This window comes from Capricornis sumatraensis, chromosome 2 (genome assembly GCF_032405125.1).
Source record: "Capricornis sumatraensis isolate serow.1 chromosome 2, serow.2, whole genome shotgun sequence".
Classification (NCBI taxonomy): Eukaryota; Metazoa; Chordata; class Mammalia; order Artiodactyla; family Bovidae; genus Capricornis; species Capricornis sumatraensis.
In genome coordinates, this window is record NC_091070.1 from 185,142,541 (window position 1) to 185,169,851 (window position 27,311).

At 39.2% G+C, this 27,311-nt stretch overlaps 1 protein-coding gene across 3 annotated transcripts in view; it reads right to left on the reverse strand.

Annotated features, from left to right (window-relative positions):
- The window catches only part of NFIA (nuclear factor I A), a 624,340-nt gene that overhangs the window by 369,542 nt on the left and 227,487 nt on the right, over positions 1–27,311 (reverse strand). For 2 of the 3 annotated variants that reach the window (XM_068965477.1, XM_068965478.1), the window contains exons 1-2: positions 26,967–27,184; positions 21,030–21,561 (exon numbers count right to left, since the gene is read on the reverse strand). In XM_068965477.1, the coding sequence (XP_068821578.1) occupies positions 21,030–21,561; positions 26,967–26,993 (559 nt within the window). In that variant the 5' untranslated portion in view covers positions 26,994–27,184. Of the gene's footprint in view, positions 1–21,029; positions 21,562–26,966; positions 27,185–27,311 lie in introns of those variants that run through there. The other variant, XM_068965476.1, reaches the window with a different exon arrangement.

A 27,311-nucleotide genomic window follows, 5' to 3' on the forward strand; every position in this document is an offset into this window, starting at 1 on the left:
TGCAAACATAAAACACAAAGGGACAGAAATAAGAATGTGTGAAGAACTTCTACAAATTTAAAAAAAAAAAAAAAGCAACAAAACAGAAAAAATGAGTAAAAGTCATGAGTGTTTATGTCACAGAAAAGGAAAGATAGTGGTTCATAAGTATACAAAAAAGGTACTTAATCTCATCAGCAATCAAATTAGAAATGCAAAGTAAGACCACACTGAAATGTCATTTTATAACCACCAGAATGGCAAAAAGCAAAAATTTGACAATGGCAACTGTTGGGTTTCCCTGGTGGCTCAGCTGGTAAAGAATCTGCCTGTAATGCAGGAGACCCGGGTTCAATCCCTGGGTTGGGAAGACCCCCTGGAGAAGGGAATGGCTACCCACTCCAGTAGTCTGGCCTAGAGAATTCCATGGACTGTATACTCCACGGGTTCGCAAAGAGTCAGATGTGACTGAGCGACTTTCACTTTCACTTCACTTTTCAAGTGCTGGAAAGGATGAATATCAACAGAATCTTTTAAACACTGCTAGTATTTAACTTCTATGCAGAGTACCTCATGCAAAGTGCTGGGTTGGATGACTCAGCTGGAATCAAGATTGCCAGTAGAAATAGCAACAGCCTCAGATATCAGGTTGTTGATATTTGATTGCATTTCTAATTTGATACCACTGTAATGGCAGAAAGTGAAGAGGAACTAAAGAGTCTCTTGAAGGTGAAAGAGCAGAGTGAAAACGCTAGCTTAAAACTCAACATTCAAAAAACTAAGATCATGGCATCCAGTTCCATCACTTTGTGGCAAATAGATGGGGGAAAAGTGGAAATAGTTACAGATTTTATTTTCCTGGGCTCCAAAATCGCTGCAGTTGGTGACCATGGCCACGAAATTAAAAGACGCTTGCTCCTTGGGAGAAAAGCTATGACAAACCTAGACGGCATATTAAAAAGCAGAGACATCACTCTGCTGACAAAGATTGGTATATTCAAAGCTATGGTTTTTCCAGTATCATGTATGGATGTGAGAGATGGACTGTAAAGAATAGATGACCGCTGAAGAATAGATGCTTTTGAACTGTGGTGCTGGAGAAGACTCTTGAAGAGTCCCTTAGACTGCAAGGAGATCAAACCAGGCAATCCTAAAGGAAATCAGTCCTGAATATTCATTGGAAGGACTGATGCTGAAGCTGAAGCTCCAGTACTTTGGCCACAGGATGTGAAGAGTCGACTCACTGGAAAAGACTCCGACTCTGGGAAAGATTGAGGGCAGGAGGAAAAGGGGGTGACAGAGGATGAGATAGTTGGATGGCATCACCAAGTCAATGGACATGAGTTTACACAAACTCAGGAGATAGTGAAGGACAGAGAAGCCTGGCATGCTGCAGTACATGGGGTCACAAACAGATGGACACACTCTACGGCCTGAACAACAATTATCAGTGAGAATGTGTATAGGTCAACTACTTAATAAAATAAGATTATCTTTATAAAAAATGCAATACTTACATGCTCTATGATTCAACAGTTCTACTTCTAGGTCTATACCCTAAAGAAGCTCTTACACACATTGTCCAGAAAACATGCTATTGTTCATAACACTTGTTAATAACAAGAAGAATAACGGACAGAAATGGTATGGACCTAACAGAAGCATAAAATATTAAGAAGAAGTGGCAAGAATACACAGAACAACTATACAGAAAAGATTTTCATGACCCAGATAACCACGACGATGTGATCACTCAGCTAGAGCCAGACATCCTGCAATGCGAAGTCAAGTGGGCCTTAGGAAGCATCACTATGCACAAAGCTAGTGGAAGTGATGGAATTCCAGTTGAGCTATTTCAAACCCTTAAAATGATGCTGTGAAAGTGCTGCACTCAATATGCCAGCAAATTTGGAAAACTCGGCAGTGGCCACAGGACTGGAAAAGGTCAGTTTTCATTGCAATCCCAAAGAAAGGCAATGCCAAAGAATGCTCAAATTACACACAACTGCACTCGTCTCACAAACTAGCAAAGTAATGTTCAAAATTCTCCAAGCCAGGCTTCAAAAGCACATGAACCGTGAACTTCCAAATGTTCAAGCTGGTTTTAGAAAAGGCAGAGGAACCAGAGATCAAATTGTCACTATCCACTGGCTCACTGAAAAAGCAAGAGAGTTCCAGAAAAACATCTACTTCTGCTTTACTGACTACACCAAAGGCTTTGACTGTGTGTATCACAACAAACTGTGGAAAATTCTTCAAGAGATGGGAATACCAGACCTCCTGACCTGCCTCATGAGAAATGTGTATGCAGATCAAGAAGCAACAGTTGGAACTGGACATGGAACAACAGACTGGTTCCAAATCAGGAAAGGAGTATGTCAAGGCTGCATACTGTCACCCTGCTTATTTAACTTACATGCAGAGTACATCATGCAAAATGCCAGGCTGGATGAAGCACAAACTGGAATCAGGATTGCCAGGAGAAATATCAATAACCTCAGATATGCAGATGACACCACCCTTATGGCAGAAAGCAAAGAACTAAAGAGCCTCTTGATGAAAGTGAAAGAGGAGAGTGAAAAAGTTGGCTTAAAACTCAACATTCAGAAAACTAAGATCATGGCATCCAGTCCCATCACTTCATGGCAAATAGATGGGGAAACAATGGAAACAGTGACAGACTTTATTTTCCTGGGCTTCAAAACCAGTGCAGATGGTGACTGCAACCATGAAATGAAAAGACGCTTGCTCCTTGGAAGAAAATCTATGACCAACCTAGACAGCATATTAAAAAGTAGAAACATTACTTTGCCAACAAAAGTCCGTCTAGTCAAAGCTATGGTGTTTCCAGTAGTCATACATGGATATGAGAGTTGGAATATAAAGAAAACTGAGCACCGAAGAATTGATGCTTTTGTTTTTTGTTTAATTTAATTAATTTATTTATTTTACTTTGCATTATTGTACTGGTTTTGCCATACATTGATTTGAATCCGCCATGAGTGTACATGTATTCCCCATCCTGAACCCCCCTCCACCTCCCTCCCCATCCCATCCCTCTGGGTCATCCCAGTGCACCAGCCCCGAGCACCCTGTATCATGCATCAAACCTGGAGAACTGATGCTGTTGAACTGTGGTGTTGGAGAAGGCTCTTGAGAATCTCTTGGATGGCAAGGAGATCTAACCAGTCCATCCTAAAGGAAATCAGGCCTGAATATTCATTGGAAGGACTGATGCTGAAGCTGAAACTAAAATACTTTGGCCACCTGATGCGAAGAATTGACTCATTGGAAAAGACCCTGATGCTGGGAAAGATAGAGAGCAAGAGGAAGGGGACAACAGAGGATGAGATGGTTGGATGGCATCACTGATTCAATGGACATGAGTTTGAGTAAGCTCTGGGAGTTGGTGGTGGACAGGGAAGCCTGGTGTGCTGCGGTCCATAGGGTCTCAAAGAGTCAGACATGACTGAGCCAATAACTGAACTGAATATCAAGAAACTGCCAATATCACATCGCCCCATTACACAATAGCACGTTATACAAGAAAAAGAGGAAATCACAGTACAGTTGACCTCAGAACAACACAGGGAAAGAGGCACTGACCCCCACACAGCTGAAAATCTGTATAAAACTCGAAAGTCAGCCCTCCATGTCCACAGTTCCACATCTTGGGTTCAACCACCTTGGATCATATAGTACTGAAATACTTATTTATTTTTTAAAAATCGCATATAAGTGACTCGTGTTGTTCAAGGATCAACTCTCCATACAGTTCATCCTTTAACAAGAGGACATTAGAAACATTATATTAGAAACATAATCTTGAATGAAAATGCAACTCCCAGAAGCACCAATGTATGTATGTATGTGTGTGTGTGTGAAGTGAAAGTGAAAGTCGCTCAGTCATGTCTGACTCATTTCCACCCCATGGACTACAGCCCACCAGGCTCCTCTGTCCATGGAATTCTCCAGTCAAGAATACTAGAGTGGGTTGCCCTGCCCTTCCCCAGGGGATCTTCCTGACCAAGGGATCAAAGCTGGGTCTCCCGCATTACAGGCAGATTCTTTACTGTCTGAGCCACCAAAGAAGTGCCATATAGGTATATTTACTGTTTATAAAATTTAGTAACAAGCCAAAACTGAAATATATTTAGTACACATTGGCGATAAAAACCTTTCTTTTAAAAGAGGGGGTTGATAAACAAAAAACTCATGATAATGGGGGGAATATCAGGGTGTTATTTTTAGGGAACATAGAAGTAAATACAAGGTATTGCTAATGTACTTTTTCTTGAGTTGAGCAGTAGGTAGCTAGGTCTTCATTATCATGTGTCATAAATTCCACATATTTTCACATTGAAAAGTAGTGAAAGTCAGTAAGAAATCAAACCAGTAATGTTTATTAAAAGGATTTTTCGCAGTATCCTAGAACCTCCAGCAACAGGTCTGAGAAACAGTTTAAAAGAAATACATTAGAGTTTCTATTTTGGATTATTTTAATAATGCTTTTTCCTCCAAGAAAATATATGAGTAGTCAAATTAGAAAAATAATCTTCATTCCTTTTTACTCGACTAGTGCGAATAATTTGTATTTTACATCTACTCTCCAATTCCCATGCAAAAACTGAGGGTACAGTGGTAATGGAGGGAACTTCAGGATGGACAAATCGAAACAGCAGATAATCCACATGTCTGTTCGACTTAAAATGCATCATTCAGTCTTTTAACAATCTATTTCATTTTTCGATTGTGCTTGGTTTCAAAGAAATTTCTATTCCTAGAAAGAGGTTAAGAAAGGATGATGATACAGGTTTGCTGTAAAGAGCTAGGCAGCCTCTCTCACACACACACACACACATCATATATCACATATATGAGAAAAGATCAACAAGGTAGGATTTTTGTGGCTTGGCAGAGAGGAAATGATAAATGAGTACAAAGCTTCCTTCCAATGATAAACATTCAATACCTGGTTATAGACCTGAGTTCCTATGAATAATCTCCAAAACAAATTTTTTAGAAATCTAACCAAACATGAGTGGTATCTAGTACTGAAAGATGAATTGAACAAGAGGATTCCCTATTTCATCACAGGTCCAGTCAGAATTTCACCATTTTTGTAGGTACATAGATACCCTATTCTTTAAAAAGGTGTTCTAGCTCCAAACACCTTACCAGGTATAGTGAATTAAGAAACTGCAAGAGCAACATGTAGCCATCCATACTTCCCCAGAGTGAAGACAATCTTCTCCTCTCAGATACAAAAAATAATCAGAGAATTAAGTAATAATTAAATGAGCTAGAATTTCACTGATAAGCGTTATATTAAGTTACTCTCTACCAGTCAAGATCTCTCTACTCTGTGCCACCTGAACAAACACTCCTCACCCACTGGGAGGTGTTCAAGCAGCTACTCGGGAGAAAGAAAGAAAATGACCAGTACAAGAAAGGCCAGGAATGTATTCCAAGGCAGCACTGACTACCTTACAAAATCAGAAAAGAAGAATTTTTTCCCTAGATGCTATAATTTCACTTATTAAATATCTCCTTTAGAGATCAATAGTACTCTAAGGAATAGAAAAATTAGAGTGCTTCTTAATTCAAGGCCTTAACATTAAATGTAAGTTTAGCACAACTTTAAGAAAGGAAAAAATAGAGATATTTACCTCTCTGACACCTTACTTTTTGTCATTTAAAGATAATTTTTGAGTTACTGTACGAATACAATATCTAAACAGATATTTCTCCTTTCCAAGATTCCTACTTCCCTGTAAGCAACTAGCCCTACATTGACCTTGACCTGAATCTTACACTCCAGAAATAAAGTGGAATTGCAGGAACATATATAAGTAAGTGAACATTTTCTCATTATAGTTTAAACATTTATAAGATACCCCAGTCCTCTGAAGCACACTGGGAAAATCCCGTACTTTATATCACATTGCAAAGTGCAGGCTGGTACACTATCCTCTCTGTAACTTTGAGATCCAATTAGAATGTTAAGGGGAAAAGTACATTCTAGTATCCATTTCTCATTGGAACATTGCTGGTGTTGCTCACCAAAGACGACAGTCAGAATTTGGTCCCTTTTAGCAGTCTATGAAAACACAAAAGAAGACTTATTCCCAGTCTCTTTAAAGCAAATTATTTTTCATATGATTTTATAAGTTTTTATATTATTAAAGTTTTAGTTAAAAAAAATGCATATTCCATCAAAATCCTTCCATTATCCTTTGCTGAAACCAGTAGGAGCTTTTAGATATGAAAACAGGGCCAGACAAAAACACTTTCTCGGAAAGTCTGCAGTGGAATGGTTTTGATAATGAACATGCCTAGAGAAATAAAATTGTGAATGCTGTATGTGTTGGGGGGAAGAAACTCTTATCTTCAGTTGGGTTCTGTTTCCCTTAGAGAGGCTTATGTTACCTACAATCAATAGGTCTCCAATTAAACAAAGAAGATTTACATATGCTGGTGCATTTTGGAGCTAATGAAATTGGTCTACCAGTTTTAATGAGTAAAGTATTGGATAGGAATGGGGGGACGTGTGAGTTCATCGTATATAATTGGACCCAGCTCCTTAATTTGGATCTTTACCTTTTCTACCACTACTGCCCTTGGCCTCTCCCAACTTAGGAGAAGTAACCATGCCAAAATCTACCCTATTCATCGAGGACAGACAAACAAACCTGCAAACGCTCACTAGAGATAAGGCTATGATTGACAGACACTTTCCCTGTAGACCAGGATTCTATGTGATTCAAAACCAGAAAATATGTGTGTTCATCCTGAGGAGAGGGTTCCCTTTTTAATCAAGATTGTGCTCTTCACAAATTTAACAGCATAAAATTAAAATCCTTTCTCCCTTTCCTATCAGAGTAGCTAGCACACAGTAGGTACTTGACAAATCACTGTTGCTGTAATATAGAAACGGATTTCTTCACATACACAGTGGAGCAATGTCTACACTACTCTATCACCTCCAAATCATTTTTTCTAGGTAAACAGTTGTGGTAAAAGCGAACACCAAGATCTTAGCCAGAAAAACAAATAGCCTATATAATTTTTATAAATAAGTCCAAAGTCACCAAAGCTTTATTGTCAGAATTATAATTTATTTATTCTGATTTGGCAACCCATTCCAGTGTTCTTGTCTGGAAAACCCCAGGGAGAAAGGAGTCTGGCAAGCTACGGTCCATAGGGTTGCAAAGAGTCAGACAAAACTAAGCAAGCATGCACTCGCGTGTGTATGTGTATATATGTGCACGTACGTCTGTGTGTGTGTGTAGTGGGTAAAGACTTGGCAGAGAAACAGACGGCCCCTATATGTTCTGCGCGCTAAAATTCTCACATGTCTTTGCACGTGCTCTCTCCAGTTTTAAGGTTAGTCATGTCCACTGGTTCACTCAATCCAGAAAGGTAATTTACCTGTGCTAATTATCCCACATTTGTCTCAATACACCCTGTCCTTATTTCAACACTGCGTTTATTGTTTTGATAACAAATAAGAACCTTCAATAATGCACAGCATTTTGAAAGGGGCCTTGTCAGAAGCATAAGTCACTCCATAACACTAAGTTCCTTTAGTCCTGAATTCCCTTCTCAGAGTTCAGCCCCTGCCTCCAAAAGCTCAAGAATCCAAGGCTAAGACATCAGAGTTTACTGAAACATCACCCTGGTGGGAATCTGTGATTGGGGACTCATTCCAAATTTAAAGATGCGCAATCCTTTTTCCAGATGTCAGACTTAGACAATGAGAATCCCTTGAAACAATTTTCCTCTAAATAAGTGATTAAACAACAGCAAAGAGTATTATACTGACTCACAAATACAGAGTCACAATTCTCCTGAATACATATAATTTAAAATATATAGCATTAATGAGCGTTGTTTATCATTAACGTGTTCAGTTTTATTCATATTTCATGAAAAAATGTGGGAGACAAAAGAAAACAGAATTAAGGCCAGATCTGAAAAAATGTCATCCAGGATTACAAGTGAGTGAAGTGTGGGCAAGGAAAGAGGAGACAGACGGGGAGATTCTAACGATTAGTAGCAAAAACGGAAAAATTTTCAAAGGTGTCAAAACTTTCATTATTTGGAAATAAGACACTCTTCAAGGAAACATCCCAGATATTCCCAAACTCATCAAGTAAATTCTGATATTTGTATCCAAGTGGTTTGTTTCATCTGACATCAACATGATTTTCCCTGGAGGAAATGAACTGCTAACATTCCATGAACTCTATCGAGTTTGCCTCACTTCTCACCCTGACCGTCAAAGAAAGAAATCTGTCTTGAGTTCCACGATGTACCCCACGTCACTATGACTAATCCCAGCCATTTTTATTTACAGTGTTCAGAATGAATTTCTATGATAATCCCATGCCATTCTCATGTGCCTTTTGAAAAATAATTACGGAACAAATCATTTGTTCTGTGCACTATACAAAGAAAAGCACCTGTATTAATGGCTGCAGAAATAGATTTCAAAAAAAAAAAAGAAACAGATTTCATTTTCAGGTTAAACAACAAGCAGATGTAACAGAGAACAAAAAATTTCCAATATTTGGGACCACCAGATTGTTGTTGGGGTTGCTGCTGTCTGTACTTCATTTATCAGACATGCAATAGTTCCTCTCCGTTCTATCACCATCTGTACCCACCTTCCCAAAAGACCCTCACAGCTGCCCCGTTACCACACTAACACACACTCACACATACAGAACCCCCTTACTACTTGCCTATTTTCTTTTCACAAGAGAAAGAAAGGCAGAGCAGTCTGAGACTTCGGACAACTTAAAACTCACTTCCATGTCAAAGTCCCACGATTACTTACTTTCTTCGGAGATGGAGCAAGACAGAATGTAAATGGCTGTGCTCCTGGGACTTGGCTGTACTTTAGGGACGGTCTGCAACTGCCACGTGAACTCACCACGCTTGCTCTCAAGGCCTCCCCTTGCTTTTTGTTTGTCACTCCTTCATTTCTCCTGCTATTTAGTTTCCCTATAACTCTGTTTTATACCTCAGTGTTCCTCAAAGGAGGGCCTTAAAAAAAGAAGGAAAAGTTTTCTTGTATACCAGATTTCTCTAGAGAAGACATGCTACAGTGAACTATCAAATAATAGAAACCACCTGTGCCCTGTTCTGTCTGCTCCGATTTGCTCTCCATTTATGTAGATATTTCTGACATAAGAAAACAAAAAATTTAACACTTACTAGTAATGTCATCAGAAGACAGAATTCCTCAGTGGAGACCAACTGTACGGGAAAAGGGCGGTATCAATAACTGGTTTTGCAAATGTTTAAAACTTCATATGAGCTATTAGTTGGGAGAATCCCAATTTTAAAACACTGAAAACCTTAAAATCAGTTTCTGAGGAAATTTCATCTACGATGGCATCAACTCACCTCCTAGTTTTTCCTTCCTTTGTGTGCTTTGGCACCTAGCACAGTGCCTAATAGGTAGTGAGCATTCAAAACATGTCTGCTGAACTGAGTTGTCGACGGCAAGGTTGAAACTATCAACGGAGGCAACCAAACTGCATCTCCTATGACAACACCAACCAAGGGCATTCACCATGATGCAAATGATAACAACAGACCACAACTGCTCCTCAACTCACACACGAATTTTCTATCTCCAGAGCTCCTGGGATGCACAGACTTGCAAAATGAAAGTTTCCTCTAAGCTTCCTTCAAAGTATAAAGTTCTGAATCTATTAACAAACCAGGACAAAGACTACTTGCTGACCACTTTCTAAACTTCAGAGAAGGGCTTCCCTGGTGGCTCAGTGGTAAAGAAGTTGTCTACCAATGCCAAGGACACTGGTTCGATCCCTGGCTCAGGAAGATCCCACAGGCCACAGGGCAGCTGAGCCCAGGTGCCACAGTTATGGAGCCTGTGCTCTGGAGCCTGGGAGCCGCAACTACTGAGCCCACGTGCTGCTACTACTGAACCCCAAGCATCCTAGAGCTGGTGCTCTGCAACAAGAGAAGCCTGCGCACTGACCCTAGAGAGTAGCCTCCACTACACGAAACAAGAGGAAAACCCGCACAGCAACGAAGACCCAGCACGGCCAAAAATAAAAAAAAACGTTTAATTTTAACTTCAGAGAAAACAATAGCTTTCAGCACTATAATGTACTTCCAGAGAACAATTTTAAGCCCATCCATAAATTCCAAAGCAGCCCTTAGGGAGAATGATATACTCGGGAACACATAGGAGATAAAAACAGACCGTGGAAAGGTCAGACCTGGTAACCAGCCCTAACCACTTACTAACCATGTACCATGGACACATTTCTCAGCCTCTTTGTTTCTCAGCAGCATTAAGGCAATTATAAAAGCTTCCCTATCCAAAAGGTAAGATTTACATGAAGAGCTAATAAAATAATGTATAAGAACCAACTTAAATATCACAGAAATTAACAACACTAGTCTAGCGGATCTGGCTTTCATCCTGGCTCTGCCACTTACCATTGGCCTGACCTTGAGTAAGCTAAGAACACTCTCTGAACCTCAGTTTCCTGAATAACAGGAGCAAACCACAACAAAAGGCATCTACCATCTCCACTCGCCCCCATCACCCAACATGAAAAATTCTCCAAAACTTGGAGAAGTCCAAAAGGAAAACAAAGCAGAAACAAAGCAACCCACATAAAACCCAAGAAACCCATATCCACAATTTAGAAAACCAACAAAGCCAACCCTAAGAAATGGCACCCAGCTATGTAAACTCCTTTAAGTGCCCACAGTGTTTAAAGAGTCTGTCACAGAATGCTCCAGCACAAAGCAAAACACAGTTACAGCTGCTCTGTTCACACTTTTTAAAAGGTGTCAGTAATAAAGGGCCAAACACGCGACTCTCTGAATGTGCATCTGTGTTCCTCTCCCATCTATCTGTCTGCCTCCAGTTCTGCTGTCTCATGACCTGGCCTCACTTACTCAGCATCACCCACCCCAGCACAGCACCTCCGAGGCTCAACTGCAAATAAAGTTAAAAGCTATGCATAATCAGTCTTTAGATAGCAAAATTGAAAATGTCTCTCTTTGAAGAATCACAAAGCTTTCTGTCTGAAACCTCTGACCTTTCTAGAGAAATCAGAGTCACTGTAGTTTAAAAATGTAGGTGGTAAAAGTACAAAGGATTACATTTATCCATTTTGCATGTTTGCCATCTTTTCTGAGATGAGGGACAAATACCTTCAGAACAATTAGTTCTTCAATGCTAACATTTCAGGCTGCAATACCCTCATTCTCCAAGAACTATACACATCCTGGGCCCAATGAGATGGCACTTTTCTGTTAATTTCTATTCCTAGTTTATTTTACAGAAAATCTAAAATATATGATTTCAAAGTCCCTTTTTTTAAAAAAAAATAAGACTTTTGTCTGTACAGTAAATAAGCAGAAAAAAAATAATAAAAATTCATTTGAATCTTCTTAAAAACCACTGTCATCCTTGATTGGGTTGGAAGGGTAAGGGACTTTTAAAAGTACATTTAAAAGAAAAGAGAATTCTTGATACAAGTCCTTGTCACATATTAAGAGGCCATACAATAAAAGTATTGCAATGACTATCTTCCCCTGACAGGGACAGACAACAATAGTTACGCTGTTGAACAGCATCAAGTTACAAAGACTTCATTCTCAGAAGTTACTTGAAACTACTTTCCCAAAGAGAACCTCCACCATTTAAAAGAAGGGGAGAAAAAGCCAACTAAATAAATCAATCAGAAACTTCAGTAACTCGGTAATTTTTATATACAAGGCATCCATGCAAAAATCCTGCCACAGTCCTACAGAGATGCAGACAAGCTTCTGCCAAATTCTTATCCCGAATCTTTGCTTCATCTTAAGTGTCCGTAACGCACTTATCTTTAACTTTCAATTACTTAATGCTAAACATGTACTCTCAGGTATACACTGTTTTCCATCAACAACACTTTTAATATTTAATATTTATGAATTATACTCAACATAAAAGATGTTTACTATTTTCATTCTTAATCTGCTATTATACTTGAGCCCATACAGCTCTGCTGAAGGTTTACATGCGGATGCACAGTATCTTAATTACTCATTCTACAGTAAGCTCTTTAAGCATCTCCATTCCTCATTCATTTGGAATGTTTAAAAATGCCACAAGAAGGGCTTGATGTCATCTCAACACTGAAATCCATCTGTCTATGGCCCTCTTTTGACTTTACTCCTTTTGCAGCCAAAATTTTCACAAAAGTTGATGAGAATTTGTCAACCTAAGGACTTGTGATGTCAGCTCCTGTGAAAGGCAATGGAATATTTGAAAGTGACAATGATGGGATCCCATACGTACAATATTCACTTTATGTAGAAGCTTAAACTTAAATCACTAATCTCTTCAAAATTAAAATACACAGAATTCTAAATGCTTCCAATAGGGGAAGAGGAAAAAGGTAGGGATGTAACACAGAAGAGATAGTTCTGAGTTTCCCATATTAAGTAATAGGTCCCAAATTTTGAAAATTAAATGAATTATTGATGTTGTAGCACCAAAGTTCCTATTTATCCACTGACAAATACCTTTCCTTACCAAAAATTACCAATCGGATAAAGCTATATGACTCACCACAGATACATCCTCCCCAACAGCATGAACATGTTGTTGCACTAACCAATCACAGGCTGGCAAAATTACAAAAGGAAATAAAATCACCCAAACCATAGCAACAAAGACAACAGCCTGACAATGGCAGATGCTACACAGAAATACCGACAAAACTGCTAAATATTATTCATTTTTAAAATATGTTTTATTGCTACTTTTATTTCATCTTGCTTTTATAATCCACAGAGCATTTCAAAAATAATCATTAAAACATATACATGAATACATATGCTCTGAAAACAGTTTTTGTTCGGAAACTCACAGGCTATTGGTCCCACCAGAAACTCTCACCAGAGACATCAAAGGTAGGCAGTATGGAGCCTGATGGAGAGGACAGTGGGGTGTGAGTCTTATTTTTTTTTTTTAATTGCAATCCTCTTGTTTCCAATTGAATCACTTTTAACACACCCCTCAGTTTTCCCTTTCTGGGATGACATACTCCACACCCTAACTTTTAAATTTATTAGCACTTCTAAAAAATTAAACTTAAAAAGAAAGTCACATTTCTATTTTATTCAATGTAAGTTCAACAGCTTATTTTTTTTAATAAAGACTAGAAGGATTCATATATACAATGAACAGATGTAGTATAAATTATAATTATCACCTTTTTTCTATTAACAATTATAAAATTCATGTTGAGTGAGGCTCTGAACTTTTACACTTAAGTCATTAAGAACTAATCTTGCTGAAGTTTAAAGAAAATGAAAATAAAGGCATTAAATAAATTAATCAATAAATATATCAGTTACTTAAGGGCATTAACATGAAACTTGTTCCTATTTTCAATTTTCCTCCTTTGTCTTTAAAATTAAAAATCTACTTTTTTAACTAATAAAATTCCATTTTTTGGTTTTTTAAATAACTATACAAAAGATCTTTTGGGAACAAAGTAAATTTAAAACATTTAAATCTAATGAAGAAATTAAAATATATATATATCTTGTGCATATTTAAAAATGTACAAAAATCTACCCAGTAAAATATTACATGTAATTATAATTCTTAAAATAATGGTTGCTTTAATTCCTAAAACATCTAGAATCAATTCATCTAACTTTATCTTACAAAAAAAAATTTTTTTTAACCTGTGTTATAATGCTTCTATTCACTAAACTTCTACATTCTAAAAACAAGAAAGAACAAGTCATTCCAGATTTTTGACCCTAACACTAACAAGCATGAGACCATTTCTCCCTCTTCTAACCAAGTGTGGCTTCATTCTGCGGACAAAACCCGAACTTCACTGTAAAATACCTCCGTGGGAAGGGTTTGGATTTTGACTTTTTATTGCCCCTTTGATTTAAGGTGTGTGATACCATTTAAGTGACATCCAAGCCCTCTTTAAATCCAGACAACAGGATGTAAAGAGGGATATCAGACGGATCTGAATTTTATTTTTAAAAGAATAGGACACAGAATCAGGAGGCCTGGGTTTAATCTTGCTCTGCACAAGTCACTAGGCACCTCTGAGACTTGATTTTCACCTGTACAAATGGACAGTGCATTACTTATTTACAATACTCCAATGAAGTTTAAAAAAAAAAAAACAGAAAGCTACAATGTATGGCAAAATTCAGTACTGCACTTGCTGCAAAACAGACACTGAATAAAATTTATTATTAACATTTGCCCAGCTGCCTGCTCGCCCGCCTTCCTTTCTTCCACCCATCTCCTTTTCTGTGCAGTGCTGTGCTGTGCTTAGTCACTCAGTTGTGTCCAACTCTTTGCGACCCCATGGACTGTAGCCTTCCAGGATTCTCTGTCCATGCGGATTCTCCAGGCAAGAATACTGCAGTGGGTTGTCAGGCTCTCCTCCAGGGGATCTTCCCAACCCAGGGATCAAACCCAGCCAGGTCTCCCACACCGCTGGCGGATTCTTTACCATCTGAGCCACCAGGGAAGTCCCTCCTTCTCTCTACTCTTGATTTATCAAGGTCCAAAATACTTATCACTAGGAAAATATGTGAAAGATATGAAGACAAGTAAGTTTAAGGCTCTCAAAAAACATGAAAGCTATACCATTTCAATCTCCAGTTATTACGATCATCCTAACCATTTCTCAGGTTGAGATTAGCAATATCTCACAGACCAACACTTCCCAAAATGCATACACAAATGAATTTATTTCTCTCAATCTTATCTCTTTTAGTATCTCTTACAAACAAAACAGCAAAAATATCCTCTGCTTCCAACCTGCCACAATTTGTTATTTGTGGACATAGTCCTTTGGCTAAAAGGCCATGTTTATTTCACTAGAATATTAATAAGAAGACTAACCCTGTTAGATAAAATATACTTCTACCCTGTGGAATTGTCATAGCAAAACAAGAAGTACTGATTTCTAATATTTGGGGAAATGCCTAGGAGAAAAGCCATTTCTATCTTCACATCTATCTATTTATCTTTCTATCTCCATCTAGAGAATTCTGATAAATTCTAAAGTTTGGATCAATCACTTCTAACAGTTGCCTTGGTGGGAAAAGGCCAAAATGTTGACAACATTCTGTTTCCCCCTTGAAAAGCAAAATGGTAATAATAATAATAATCTCAATAGCCCCCTTTCCAAGTTCATGCAAGCCACAGTGTCCTTAACTGGACCCCTAAATGCTACCCAGAATTTTTGCAGAACTTTTCTTTCTAAAAATCTGAAAAGAAATTCCAAAAACCCCCCATACAGTCTCTCAGTCTAGAACATACAATGCAAAAAATGATGGTGAGATGGATTATAAAATTCTCCACCTGATGTCTTACTGCCTGGGATCCTTTTACAGTCATTACTTAAACCAGAACACTTTTTAGAGCATCTCCATTCGCGATTAAGTTCACAGTTTTACGTTTCTCTTAACAAAGCATGCCAGTTCATTCATTCTCTTCCTCCTCCACCTGACTTCTTCCTTCCCCTGACCTCTCCTCCCAAGGATTTACAATTTTATGTTTAAAAGCAACATCTAACCTCTAAATGACCATAGGAAAATAATTGCTGAAATGACAACAAATTGGTGTTTAGCACAGTCACTGAATGCAATCTGTATTTTATGTTTTTCCTTCTAACCTCAAAATTGTTTTTAATAATCTATATTAACATTTGTGAGCAATTAGAATTGTTGCTGCTTCTGTGCAAGTTTTAAAAAACCGACAGGCTGTTCTGCATCCTCTGGAAGCAGCTTGAGGCCTTAACCAAGTAAAACACCCAGTCCTACTGTGTACAGCAGTGACCACAACAAAGGCTGTGGTTTCTCCCACACTAGCCCTAAATAGGTTTAAATTAATGCTATCCATCACTGGGTGGAAAAGCAGACAAGGCAAATCCAAGCCAGCAGCGTTGGGAAATTTCTTACCAACACTCAAACCTCTGAGCCATAAATGAGCTGACCTCTGTCTTACTCCAGAACAACACTTTTTCCCTACTCCTTCTACTCTCTCTGCCTTTCAACTTCTTCCTCGCCACATTCTAGGATAAAGAATATTGTTGCTGCATTCTAAATAGAGAATATTGCTACAATCTTCAAGTTATGTAGACAACGCTCAAGGATATAAAAGCCATATATCATCTCAAGTTTGTTGATTGGGCTAACTCTCTTAAAGAATGAAAAGATAAGTAGAAAGATGACATCTTCTAAAAGCGTGTGCACGTACCAGTAAGTTACAGTACACCAATCGGCCACAAAATCCATCTTTGCTTTAAGGTTAGGGTTACAATTTGAAATAGAGTGGTACTAACATTAAATATCGCTGTATATAATCTTTCCCCATTCTTTTTCCAAATACAGTTATTATAAATCAAAGAAACTAACCACACAACTATTTCTACTAGGCAGTTTACTAAGGTACTATAATGTATAGTCTTAGATTTGAGTGTAAACATACATACACACAAGCTCCTGCTAACAGGACATATTAACTATATTTTATATACACAACCCTGCCACAAACATAGTAAGTTACCTTAAATTTAAAAATTATCACAATTAATTTGGCATAAAATTTTAAACTGTAACAATCTAACATCCGTTAAAATTTTTTTTGTAATTATTAATACTACTCGGTATGCATTGATAACCTTCCACAGATGATTACACTGTATTTCAGGTACCTGCTTTTTAGAAAAAGAAAGCATTCCCCCCCTACTCTATCCAGCACTCTGTGTGCAGCCTGGATGTGCACACACATGCACACGAGGCGCACACACGCTCCTACACAGACACTCCTAATCTTACACCTGCTCTGAAGCAGTAGGAAGTGAATTCTCAATCTGTCAACATGACCATCTGCTCTATCTGCATATCACGGCTTCCTCTATTACTATATGAAGGAATGGCAATCACGAAGCCAAAATACAACTACAGTGCACCTGAGTGGGAGTCTCTCTTTGTTGAAATGGAATAATACGTGGCCTATCAGGGAGAAACTAACAGTAACAGAAATAATTTGAATGAGCGTTCAGGACAGCATAATTAAGTGAACAATATAGTACAGGTAATATGGTCATCAGTAACCCTGCCGGCAGGTTTCCAGGACAGGTACCAAGCTTCCCAGGCACCACAACTCTTCCAGTAAGCGGGCAAACCTATATTATTCCTGGTCCGAGCAACACTAAGTAAAGGCAGCAATGATGGGAGCATGGAAGCAATCAGTAACGACTGTACTGAAATCACTATGGTGCAAACATGGTCACTTTCTACCAGGAAACTAACAAGTACTCCTGCTACCATCAGGACAAGTTCAATTTGCTCTGTCATGGGCTAATTAACAATTACAGCAACTACCTGACTCCTGTCATGTATTTGTCTTTCAAAGTGAATGCTACGGCAACTAAAAATACTTCCAATCTTAGAAAATTCCTCACCTGCTAAAAACTGAAGATGCTCATTGTGATTAATCGCTTTGGGGCCTAAAGCCACTCAAAACTTAGCAAAGGCCTTCACTGAATTAAACATAATTCTATTTGTTTAACTTTAGTTTTTAAACATCTCCACACAGCTGCCTCAGCTTTCATTCTATCCCCCAGCAGGTAATAACTATAAAAAGTAAATTGTGACACTGTCATTTTATGGCCTAGATACAGCAACCTATCTCTACATAAGAGATGAGTCCTTAAAAAATCTAACCCCTTACAAAATTTAACTAACTCAACTGAGAATCTTTCTAGAATGTGATTACATTACCAGAAGTTATACAGAAGCAGTTTAAAAAAAAAAAAAACTCTCCAGAAAGTTCTCGGTTGAGTGCCTACTAATGAACAAAGGTTAACTTTATCTAAAAGGTCAAATGCCTGGTGGCTAAGGTTATGACCTTAACAACTTAAATTGTGACCTTGCCACGTGCCGGGTATATTGTAGATTCTGATACAGATCATCTGGTAAAGACTAGTCATAAATTAGCTTTACTGTTACACGCCCACAAAGAAAACCATTTGCCACAATGCCATAACATCTCCAAGTTGTCATGCGATACGTGGGAAGGACGACTCAAGTAGAGACCAAATTCTGGGCATAAGATGGTTTTACTCTTTTGTACTTTTAACGAGATGAAATTCTCAGGCTTCTGGAATCACTCCGATTTCATTACACTTGTTACTGTTTATCAGCCACAAAATTCACAGTTCTAATGCCCCTTGATTTAGAGGGAATAAAAAAAAAGGAATGCAGTTTATGTATTGTATTTTGCATCTCAATAACTTAAAAAAATCATCTCCTACACTTTTAAAAAAACAACTGATTCTGCATTAGCTTTCAGTATTTACATGTGTGTTCTAAGATTTCAACTTCCTTCCAAAGAAGAGGCCGAGGCATGAAGCAATAATTATTGTATGCATTTTTAGAAAGAAAAAAAAATCTTCTTGTGGCAATCAAGGGGGGAAATGGCATTTGGGGAGAAAAAAAAATACATTTAAAAGAAAGTAGGGGGAGACTATAGGTGAAAAGGCCACAATGGTTTTGGCATGTTTCTTGAAGCACGTTTCAGAGTCTCTGCCTCCTGCCAATACTGGCAAGTTCTCAAAACTTTTAAGGAGGTAAAAACATTGTTTAGTGTTTACAAATCTTCAGTATTATAACAGATGCTTGTCAAATCAGTTGTATGCGAGTTGACCGATCTACCTCCTATTTGTACTGGCAGCTTCCCTTCCACAAATAACAGGCCTTTAAATCTCTGAAATCAAATTTGAGATATTTTCAGACAAAAGGCCCTGAGCATCCCTCGGACCCTTCCCGGTGCGCGCAGAGGCGCCGCGGCTGCGCAGGGAGAGCCAATGGCTTGCACTTGGCCGGCATTCAGGCAACCAAGGGATTCTGGGAGGCGCAGGGAAACCAAACCGAAAGGTAGTCTGATCCACGGTGCTGGCAATAAATCTTTCATTAGCAATAAGGATGCTCACTCTTCCTAAGCAACCTTCTACCTGCCATTTCACCAACATCAACCTTCCGGTCCTTGAAACCGCCAGCAACTGTGTTGGCTCAAAGATCTGGAGCCATAAAACGTGCAAAAACCGTCAACAGTGAAAGAGAATCCAACGTGAAACGGCGAGAGCGAGAAGGGCTGCGTCTCTGTGAATCTAAAGGAAACATTTACACCTAAAACTTAGAAGGGACGCTGCTCATACCAATAAGCGCAGAACAGGTATTCCGTTGTGATGTTACCTTCGAAGGGATACACCGCACACACCGTGATGGGCATCACTCGTTGGCACCTGCAATTTCCTATGTTGGTCCGTTAGAGCATTTATTATCATTTATAAAGTATTTACTTCTCCAAATATTAGAGATTAAACACACGATTTTTAAAGAGTGTGCTCCCAAAGCACCTCTAATAGCCACACCTTTTTTGCACCTTGCCCTGGCAGAATCTCTACTTATATATATAAAAATAAAATTTTTTAACTCTGCTTTTTCAATAGATAAAGTAACAACAATAGAGTTAACTGAGAGTTAATAAAGGGCCACTTGTTCCTGTTTAGAGGTCATTTGAGAGATGTTGCCTTTTTGTTTTTGCTACCCAAAACTGGCTAAAGCAACAGGCACCTCTTATAATTAAGTATACATTTTCAAAAACCCAAATATTTGAAACACTTACAGATCACATCCTCTAAAATACTCATCTATCCCCTGCCAACAGAATGCAAATGATGATGTGACATGCTTGCAAAGTAAATTTCTCCAGTTTCTTATGTAAGGACAGATGGATAACAAAAGTTCTCTTTCTAAAACATATATTGAGAAAAATAATAGAGAATAGGCTATCAGATGACGTCTTTAAAAAATTGCTCACATTCTTAGAATTAAAAATGTTTTGCAAAACAATGGAGTGTTCCCTTTTACAGGTATCATCTTCTCTGCCCTTTGGCACAAAATACATACATACATGCACCCCAAAACAACCTACTGGAAGGATTCCACAACCTTCGTTCTTCCATCTGGCTCAAGTAACTGCCATAAAGGTAATCTAGCAAGACCGATATGTACATATAAAAAGTCAACAAGTTTCACAAGACCTGAGCTTTCACGTTAACACAATGAGCCTTTTGTCTAAAACAAGACAAGAGGAACAAAGTAAAAATGCATTATTTTATCCAGTCCTCAATAGTTTTATCCTGAATGCTACTCTACCTGCTGTAATAGACACAGGAAAAGCATGCCTTGAAAACAGCCTTGGAACAATAAAGAATGTTATTATGAATCAAAGCAACTCACTAAATCAGTTCTCAATATCGATTTCTCAATTTGTTCAAACGCACTATACAGATTTGGTTACTTTTAAGATTAACCTTTCCATCAATTGCTTAAAGAGTTGGATTAGTTTTTTTTCCCTTAGAAATCTTAAACAACATCAAGTATTCCTAAAACAAAGTTAGTAAGTTTGTATTAGTGTGATTCTTTTTTCTTCATAAACGATCAGCAATTTGATAGCAATCTTACCTCCAACCTCTTCTTGATTAGAAGGGGGCTCAAGAGGCTCCAGAAGGTTAAAAACACTCCCAGAAGAAAAGCAACTAAAAACATTGCCTCACTATCAAACTAAATGCCCTTTAACTAGATCACTTGCCAGTTAAAATAGACTCTTTCTTACAAGGGTTTTTATGAGGTTTCTCTCACCCCTCATCAAAAAAATGTGATTTAAACAATATCTCATAATTGACTACCAAAACCTTTGATAACACTACTTGCCAAGAGAATTAACTTAAGAATGCTCTCAAAGCTATGCTTTTCCACCTGAATGAAGGTGGAACCTCAAACTCTGCAGCATCTGGCTACTCTGACATTGGGCTACCTTGGACACCACGCTGTCCATATAGACGTGGCCTGCCATAGGGAGCTCAAGAATGGCCCAGCACACGCAGAGGTCATCAGGAAAGAAGCACACGCGAGAAAGTGGACCGACTTCTCACCGTCGCACTTACCTGCTGCATGCACAAAGTATGCCAAATATAAATCGAGTTCCTTAACAGAAACCCCTATGTGATGGGGCTGGACACAGAGCCCTGGATTAGAGCACTGCGGGGACTTTACAAGGCGCTCGCCATCAGTACTTTCGAGCGGAATACCTTTAAATAAAATCACCATAACAAGGTCCAACCTCCAGACTTTATCTGCCTGGCGGAGGCAGTCAATTCTTCGCATCTTGCCTTTCTGGTCTGGGTTGGAAAGAACGCAACATGGAGGCTTTTTCCCTGTAACTGTAAGAACAAAATCCTCTCGGTACTCAGGTCGGATATCTTTCCGCAACTTGGCCAGCAGTCGAGATGCCCACTTCTGTTTGACCTCTGGTTTTTCACTTAGCAACTCATCCTTCACAGCTCGCTCTTCTTCTTTTGACATACGCTTTTCATGTTTTTTGAAGTATTTTCGTTTTCGGGCCTGCAGGTTGAACCACGTGTAGGCGAAGGCTCGGACGTGGGGCAGAAGTGCTTCGATGAAAGGATGAAATTCATCCTGGCAAAATGAATCAAGACAAAAATATAACTAAAATGAAAACAAAAGGAAACAACATTTCTTTAGATGCTCACCTTTAAAATATGTATATATAATCCTTATTTCACTTGAAATTTGATTCAAGCATTACCAAAATCATACATGGGATTGCTATGGGAAGTCCAAGAGGGGGGGAAAAAAATACTATCAGTATCGTGTCTCACAATCTCAAAGAAAAAAACTGTTAAAAAGTAAAAAATGGTTTGTTATGTTACGGAACTGTACCAGGTTCTATTGTCGGGCCTACGTCCCAAAGCCTTTAGACAGCCAGTGAAGTTTATCAAAATGCTTATAACAACATATAATCTTAACCCTATTTCAAGGAAGGCATATCTAATTTTGCTCCAGCCTTGACCTCACTACTTGTAGTACAGCCAGGGCTCCGAAGCCAGATTGGCAAATCCTAAACATTTAGATGCCAGTCAGTGTTTATGGAAGTCTAGGAGCAAAAATCATCTCCACGCTCAATGGAAACAAAGACTTTCCCTCTAAAAGTAGTGCATGTAGACTCTGATCTGTTTCTTAGTCATTTTTGTAACATTTTAATTCCTTTTTAAGTATTACAGTTACACACAATTTTTTTTTGACTCAAAAACTTAGAAAAATTTGGCAGGTCCATATATAAAAGAAGAAATGGATTTTATATTTGTCGGACTAGAAATAAAAAGATCTATGTCCAAGACATAATTGCTGATATTATGGAAATGAAACAAAAAGGGAAAAAGGGGGAAAAAAAAAGCGTTCAAGCCAGATAGTAAACAGAATGTGTCACTGTGACAACACGGTTGCAACTAAATACATTCAGTTTACTGATGTGATTGTGAAATACCTTCAGTAATAATCATCCCTAAAAAACAGAGTACTTATTTAAATTTTGAAAATAGTATTTCAGGTTTTTTGTTCTCACAGGGAAACAGAGAACCCGGTATATTCAATGCTTATGAGACTACAGGAAAACCCTCATGCTTGCCTCTTAAAGTTCAAGTAATTTGAAAATAAAATTGAATCTAAAACATTTAAATTTTTCTTACTCTTTCATTGAAAATACTTGATTCTTTTATTTGACATTTTCTTAGGAAATAGAAATATAAGATTAAAGGAAAATTAAACAGTAACCTCCACAAAGCTTTCTGAGTACATCTAACTTTTGATTAACCAACCCACACTAATCTTACATAACTTCTCCCCACTGCACAACCCCCACCAAAAGATAAATTATTTACTTTCAAATAAATGAGGATAAGGACGCCAAAGAGGTATTTGATGACTTTTTCAAAGGGTGGAGGACAGACAAATATAAAATGCATTCTTTAGGTTTGTAATATCCATCTAAATATATACTTTGGAGGCACAAGTAACTATAATGTCCAAAATATTAATACTATCAAACCAATTATTAATTTTTAAATGTTAAAATATAAATTGAGTGCTTAAAATTGGTGAAATATTTTAATAATCAAGCATGTTAAAATATAAATTACAGTCAATCATTTAAAAACTACATATGACTGCTTTTTAGGTAAGTTTATATTAATATAATATACAATAAATCATTTCAATAATTGACATTTAATTTTTTCCTCTCTCAACAAATTTCAGGCTTTGTATTTCAAGTTTAGGTTTGAAAACTGCTCTTTTTCAATAAAAGAATCCAAAAGCAAAGAAGTCAGCCTTTATAACGCATGTACATTAAGTGGAGAGAAAACAGAGAAAAATACAAGAATTACATTATTCTTTCCTATATACCATTTGCACTTTAAAATTTCTGATGTTTGGGTATCTTTTCTACTACTATACTTTGAAAGAGAGAAATGGGGTGGGGGAGCATTTTTCAAGCCACAGTTTATCTAGCAAGGTATACACCAAACCGCAAAGCATTTAAACATTACTAAATTCTGAGCTCATCCTTGAAATGCTCTAAAATACATAAATTTAGGGTTTGAAACAGTCCTTCACATTGACTGACTTTTTTATATACACAGGACATGTGGGGGACCAAGGCTCTCTGGAATTATGCAAAGAAAGCCCGGAGTCTACCTTAACTACAAAGTGAGCTTTCACCAAAAGGAGGGTTTCATTTTAAAGTCTCAGCCCCATTTTAAAATGCAAAGAATAACTTAGCTCCAAACATTCATATTTATGTCCAAACCTAGTCTTATTAAAGCACTTTAATAATAATAAACATTTAAAATAAATCTTCTAATGTGACATTTAAGTGTTCAAAGATACCCCAATATGCTTCTCAGAGAACTGCGAACTGCGTTCATTCGTGTTCAAAAGGATTTTGTTTACCTGCCAACCAAATGCCCACATATCTCATCAAAAAATCCTTAAATGAGGGCAACTATGTCAACTAATCATTAAGAATAATCTAAGTCCCAATTTTGCATCAAAAGTATTTACAGGTTTTTACTCCCCAAAGGTTTTAAGAATGTGCCAATAAAAGCACACAATATTTTGTATTTTTTATGACTCAGTCACATGCACAATGAAAGTGCTAGTTATTTTTCTCAACACACAATTAGAAATATTCCAGAATATCAAAACTAAAGGCTATCATTCACTTGTAGGAAATGTCCAGGCATAGCATAAATGAGTTTTTAAAGAAAAAAACAGTATGCCCTTATAAATCATGTTATTGCACATATCGCCATAAGCTGTGGAATATTTCAAAATAGTCAAGAGAAAACAAAAAGAATATTTTACGTATGTACTCAGTGAGAAAGTTACGGGCCAGCAATAAAAACAAACCTGAAAACCTGTTTCAAAAGCAACAGGACTTTGAATCAGCATCTTCAATGTTCATCTGTTTGCAAGTAAGCCAAGTTTCAGAACCACGGAATGCTGATATTTCTGGAACTACTTCTTTGAAAGGTTCACCTATAAATTTCTACTGTTACCATTCTATGACCAGGTACATGATTTGGTTAAAATGTGCCCACTTGGACTAAAATATGATGTTTGGCATTTTCCTAATAAAGTTTTTAAAAATTGCATTCACGTATATGGAGTCTATTCTTTCATTTAGAGTCTTTTTATCACTATGCTTTACTGGACTTTTTTTAATGACCAATAAACTACTTTTTTGTTTTTAAACCTGGCTCTAAAGCTTTATAAATATTCTGGAAAGTTAAATACATTGTGAATCAATTTTTTAAAAGAACTCATAAAATACATGACTCTCATTCACTATTTAGTGTACATTTTCTTTACAAACTGTTACACTAAGTAAGCATTTCTCTTAGTGGTGTTTCCAGAAGAAGGCCTACTGAATGTATCCATCACAGGGCCAAATAGGTTTTAAAAAAAAAAAAAAACTTTCTTAATGTGATAATGGCTTATGAGCTGTGCGAATCCTTTAACTTTGTTAAATACCTAACTATGCCCTGGGCCTACATGCGTACACTGGTATCCTCATATATGCATCATGCCAAAATATAAATTTATCTATTGAGAGCTCACCGGAGAAGTCGCTAAAGTGTCTGCTAAGGTTCTTCCTCACTACAGCAACACCACTGGTATTATCTACTGGTTCTATGTGTTGCAAACTTTTGCCAGCTAGAACTTCAGCCTTTGAATCTCAGCATTTTCACTGTAGTCATAACTCATTCAAATTATCTTACACTTTGCATCTTATCCATATGCAATTGTGAACCTTGCCAAAAGTGGTTGGAAAAGTTTCATTCCATACTTCCACAAGTTACTAAAATAGTAACTTTGGAAGTTTGTTAGGGAAAAATAAAAAACTTTTACAATAACTGAAAGCAACTGCTATCCATTATTAATGCTAGGCCTAAATCCCAAACCGACCATTTCAACATAAAAGATATATTTAAGAGTCTTCTGAGATCAAATAGCCGGTAGATGACTGTTAGATATTGCAATAAGAAGGGATGTCATGTGGGAAATAAATCCAGAATCTAGAGAGAAGAAACTATGGATACTTTTTAGTCTTCCAGAAAGTATTCCGGATAAACCGTTATCTCCTGCTAAATGAAAGCAAGAAGTGGTAGCAGGTTTTTGTAGGGAGTGGTGAGTAAACATTTTACATGAAGCATACAAACTTCATGTACATGATTAATGGTCAGATCGCACTGTACCAAAACAGTATGAAGGCTCACAGTTTTCTTCAAAAAAAAAAAAAAATTGCGCAAAATCACTTTGACTTCATGCCTTTTGGTCTAAATAAATAAATAAATAATACATTCAAAAGGGACCAGATTTGGAGCCTTGAAGTAGCAATATTTTGCCTGGGGGTTGTGCAGACAGGGGCGGGATGGAAAGGGAGGACATGGAAAGGAGAAGCGCTGGGGCGAGAGAGACCCACGCTCCGAGTTAGGTCGGAGGGGAAAAGTTGCCCCAGTCCTGAGCGCGGAGCTGCCCGAGTCGCGTTGCGGCGGCGGCGGCGGCGGGGGGAGACGCGTCCAGCCGGGCCGCCGCTCGGGCTCGCGGCTGGGAGCCCAACTCCGCCCGACGCGCCCCAGCCCGCGGCCCGCGGCCTCGGCTGCTCGCCGCCCTGCGCTGCGTGGGCTCGTCCCGGCACGGAAACTTTCGCTCGGGAAAGCCAGCGGGCGACAGGCGGCGAGGACGCAGGCTCCACCCGGCCGACGCGGGGGGACGCGCGGCCCCGCAGCCCCGCAGTCCAGCTCCGCGGAGCCCCGGGGCCGGCTCGCCGCCGCCCGCCCGGGTCCGAGGGGCGCTGTCCCGGCCGGGGCCCGGGGCGCTGGCCCGCGTCCCTCCCGCGGCCGGACCCCAAAGGCTGACAAAGAATAAACAAAAGTAAGAGTTTGGGGCGGCTGCGGCGGCGCGGGCTCCGCGAGCGGGCCGCGGGCGCGGGGACCTGAGTTTTCCCGCAGCCGGGGGTGCAGCGGCCCCGAGCGTGCGGGGCGTGAGGGGGGCTCCGTCGGCGGCCCCCTCCCCGGGCGCCGCGGAACTACAGAAACCGGCCTCGCGCCTGCAGAAACGCTGAGTCCAGATTTCAGCGTGACATGGGCTGCAACCCCGCCGAAACACGTGCGGGGCGTCCGAAAACACCACCGTTCCGCAGTCAATCGCCCCGATATTAATTAACGCATTAATAAGAGGGCGCCATTAGCCATGTGCCCACACAAATGGCCGTGCAAGAGGAATGCACCCGCATGGAAACAAAGTTACTTTCTTAAAGCTGTATTTCTCCGCCCCCCCACCACGAGCACACGCGCGCACACATACACACACACACACACACAGAAACACGCGCAGATATGGGCACACCCCGGGACACATGCCCCGGGCCCTGCTAGCGCGGGGTCCCCGGCACCCCCGGCCCGGCCCCAGGTCTGCCCCCGCCATCCCGACGCCCCCTCCGCATCCAAACAGCTGCTTACCTGGGTGAGACAGAGCGGAGAATACATCACTGCCGGGCGGTGGGGTGTGCGTGTGCGTCTGGTGTGTGCGGTTTGGAGGTGTGCGTGAGTGCGGGTGAGAAAGGAGAAAGAGGGAGAGAGGAGGAGAGAGAGAGAAGGGGGGAGAAAAAAAAATCAAGCCTGCTTCTTGCGTTCACATTTCCAACTCGGCTCAACTGCAGCCAGCCAGCGCTATTGCCGCTCCATGAGCTGAACTTTAACCCCGCCTAGAGTTTCCCTACACTCCACTATACATGTCTACTGTACGCGGGCGTTAAAGGCATAGCGCACCCTTTCCCGCTCCCGCGCCCGCCGGCCGGGTGCCCG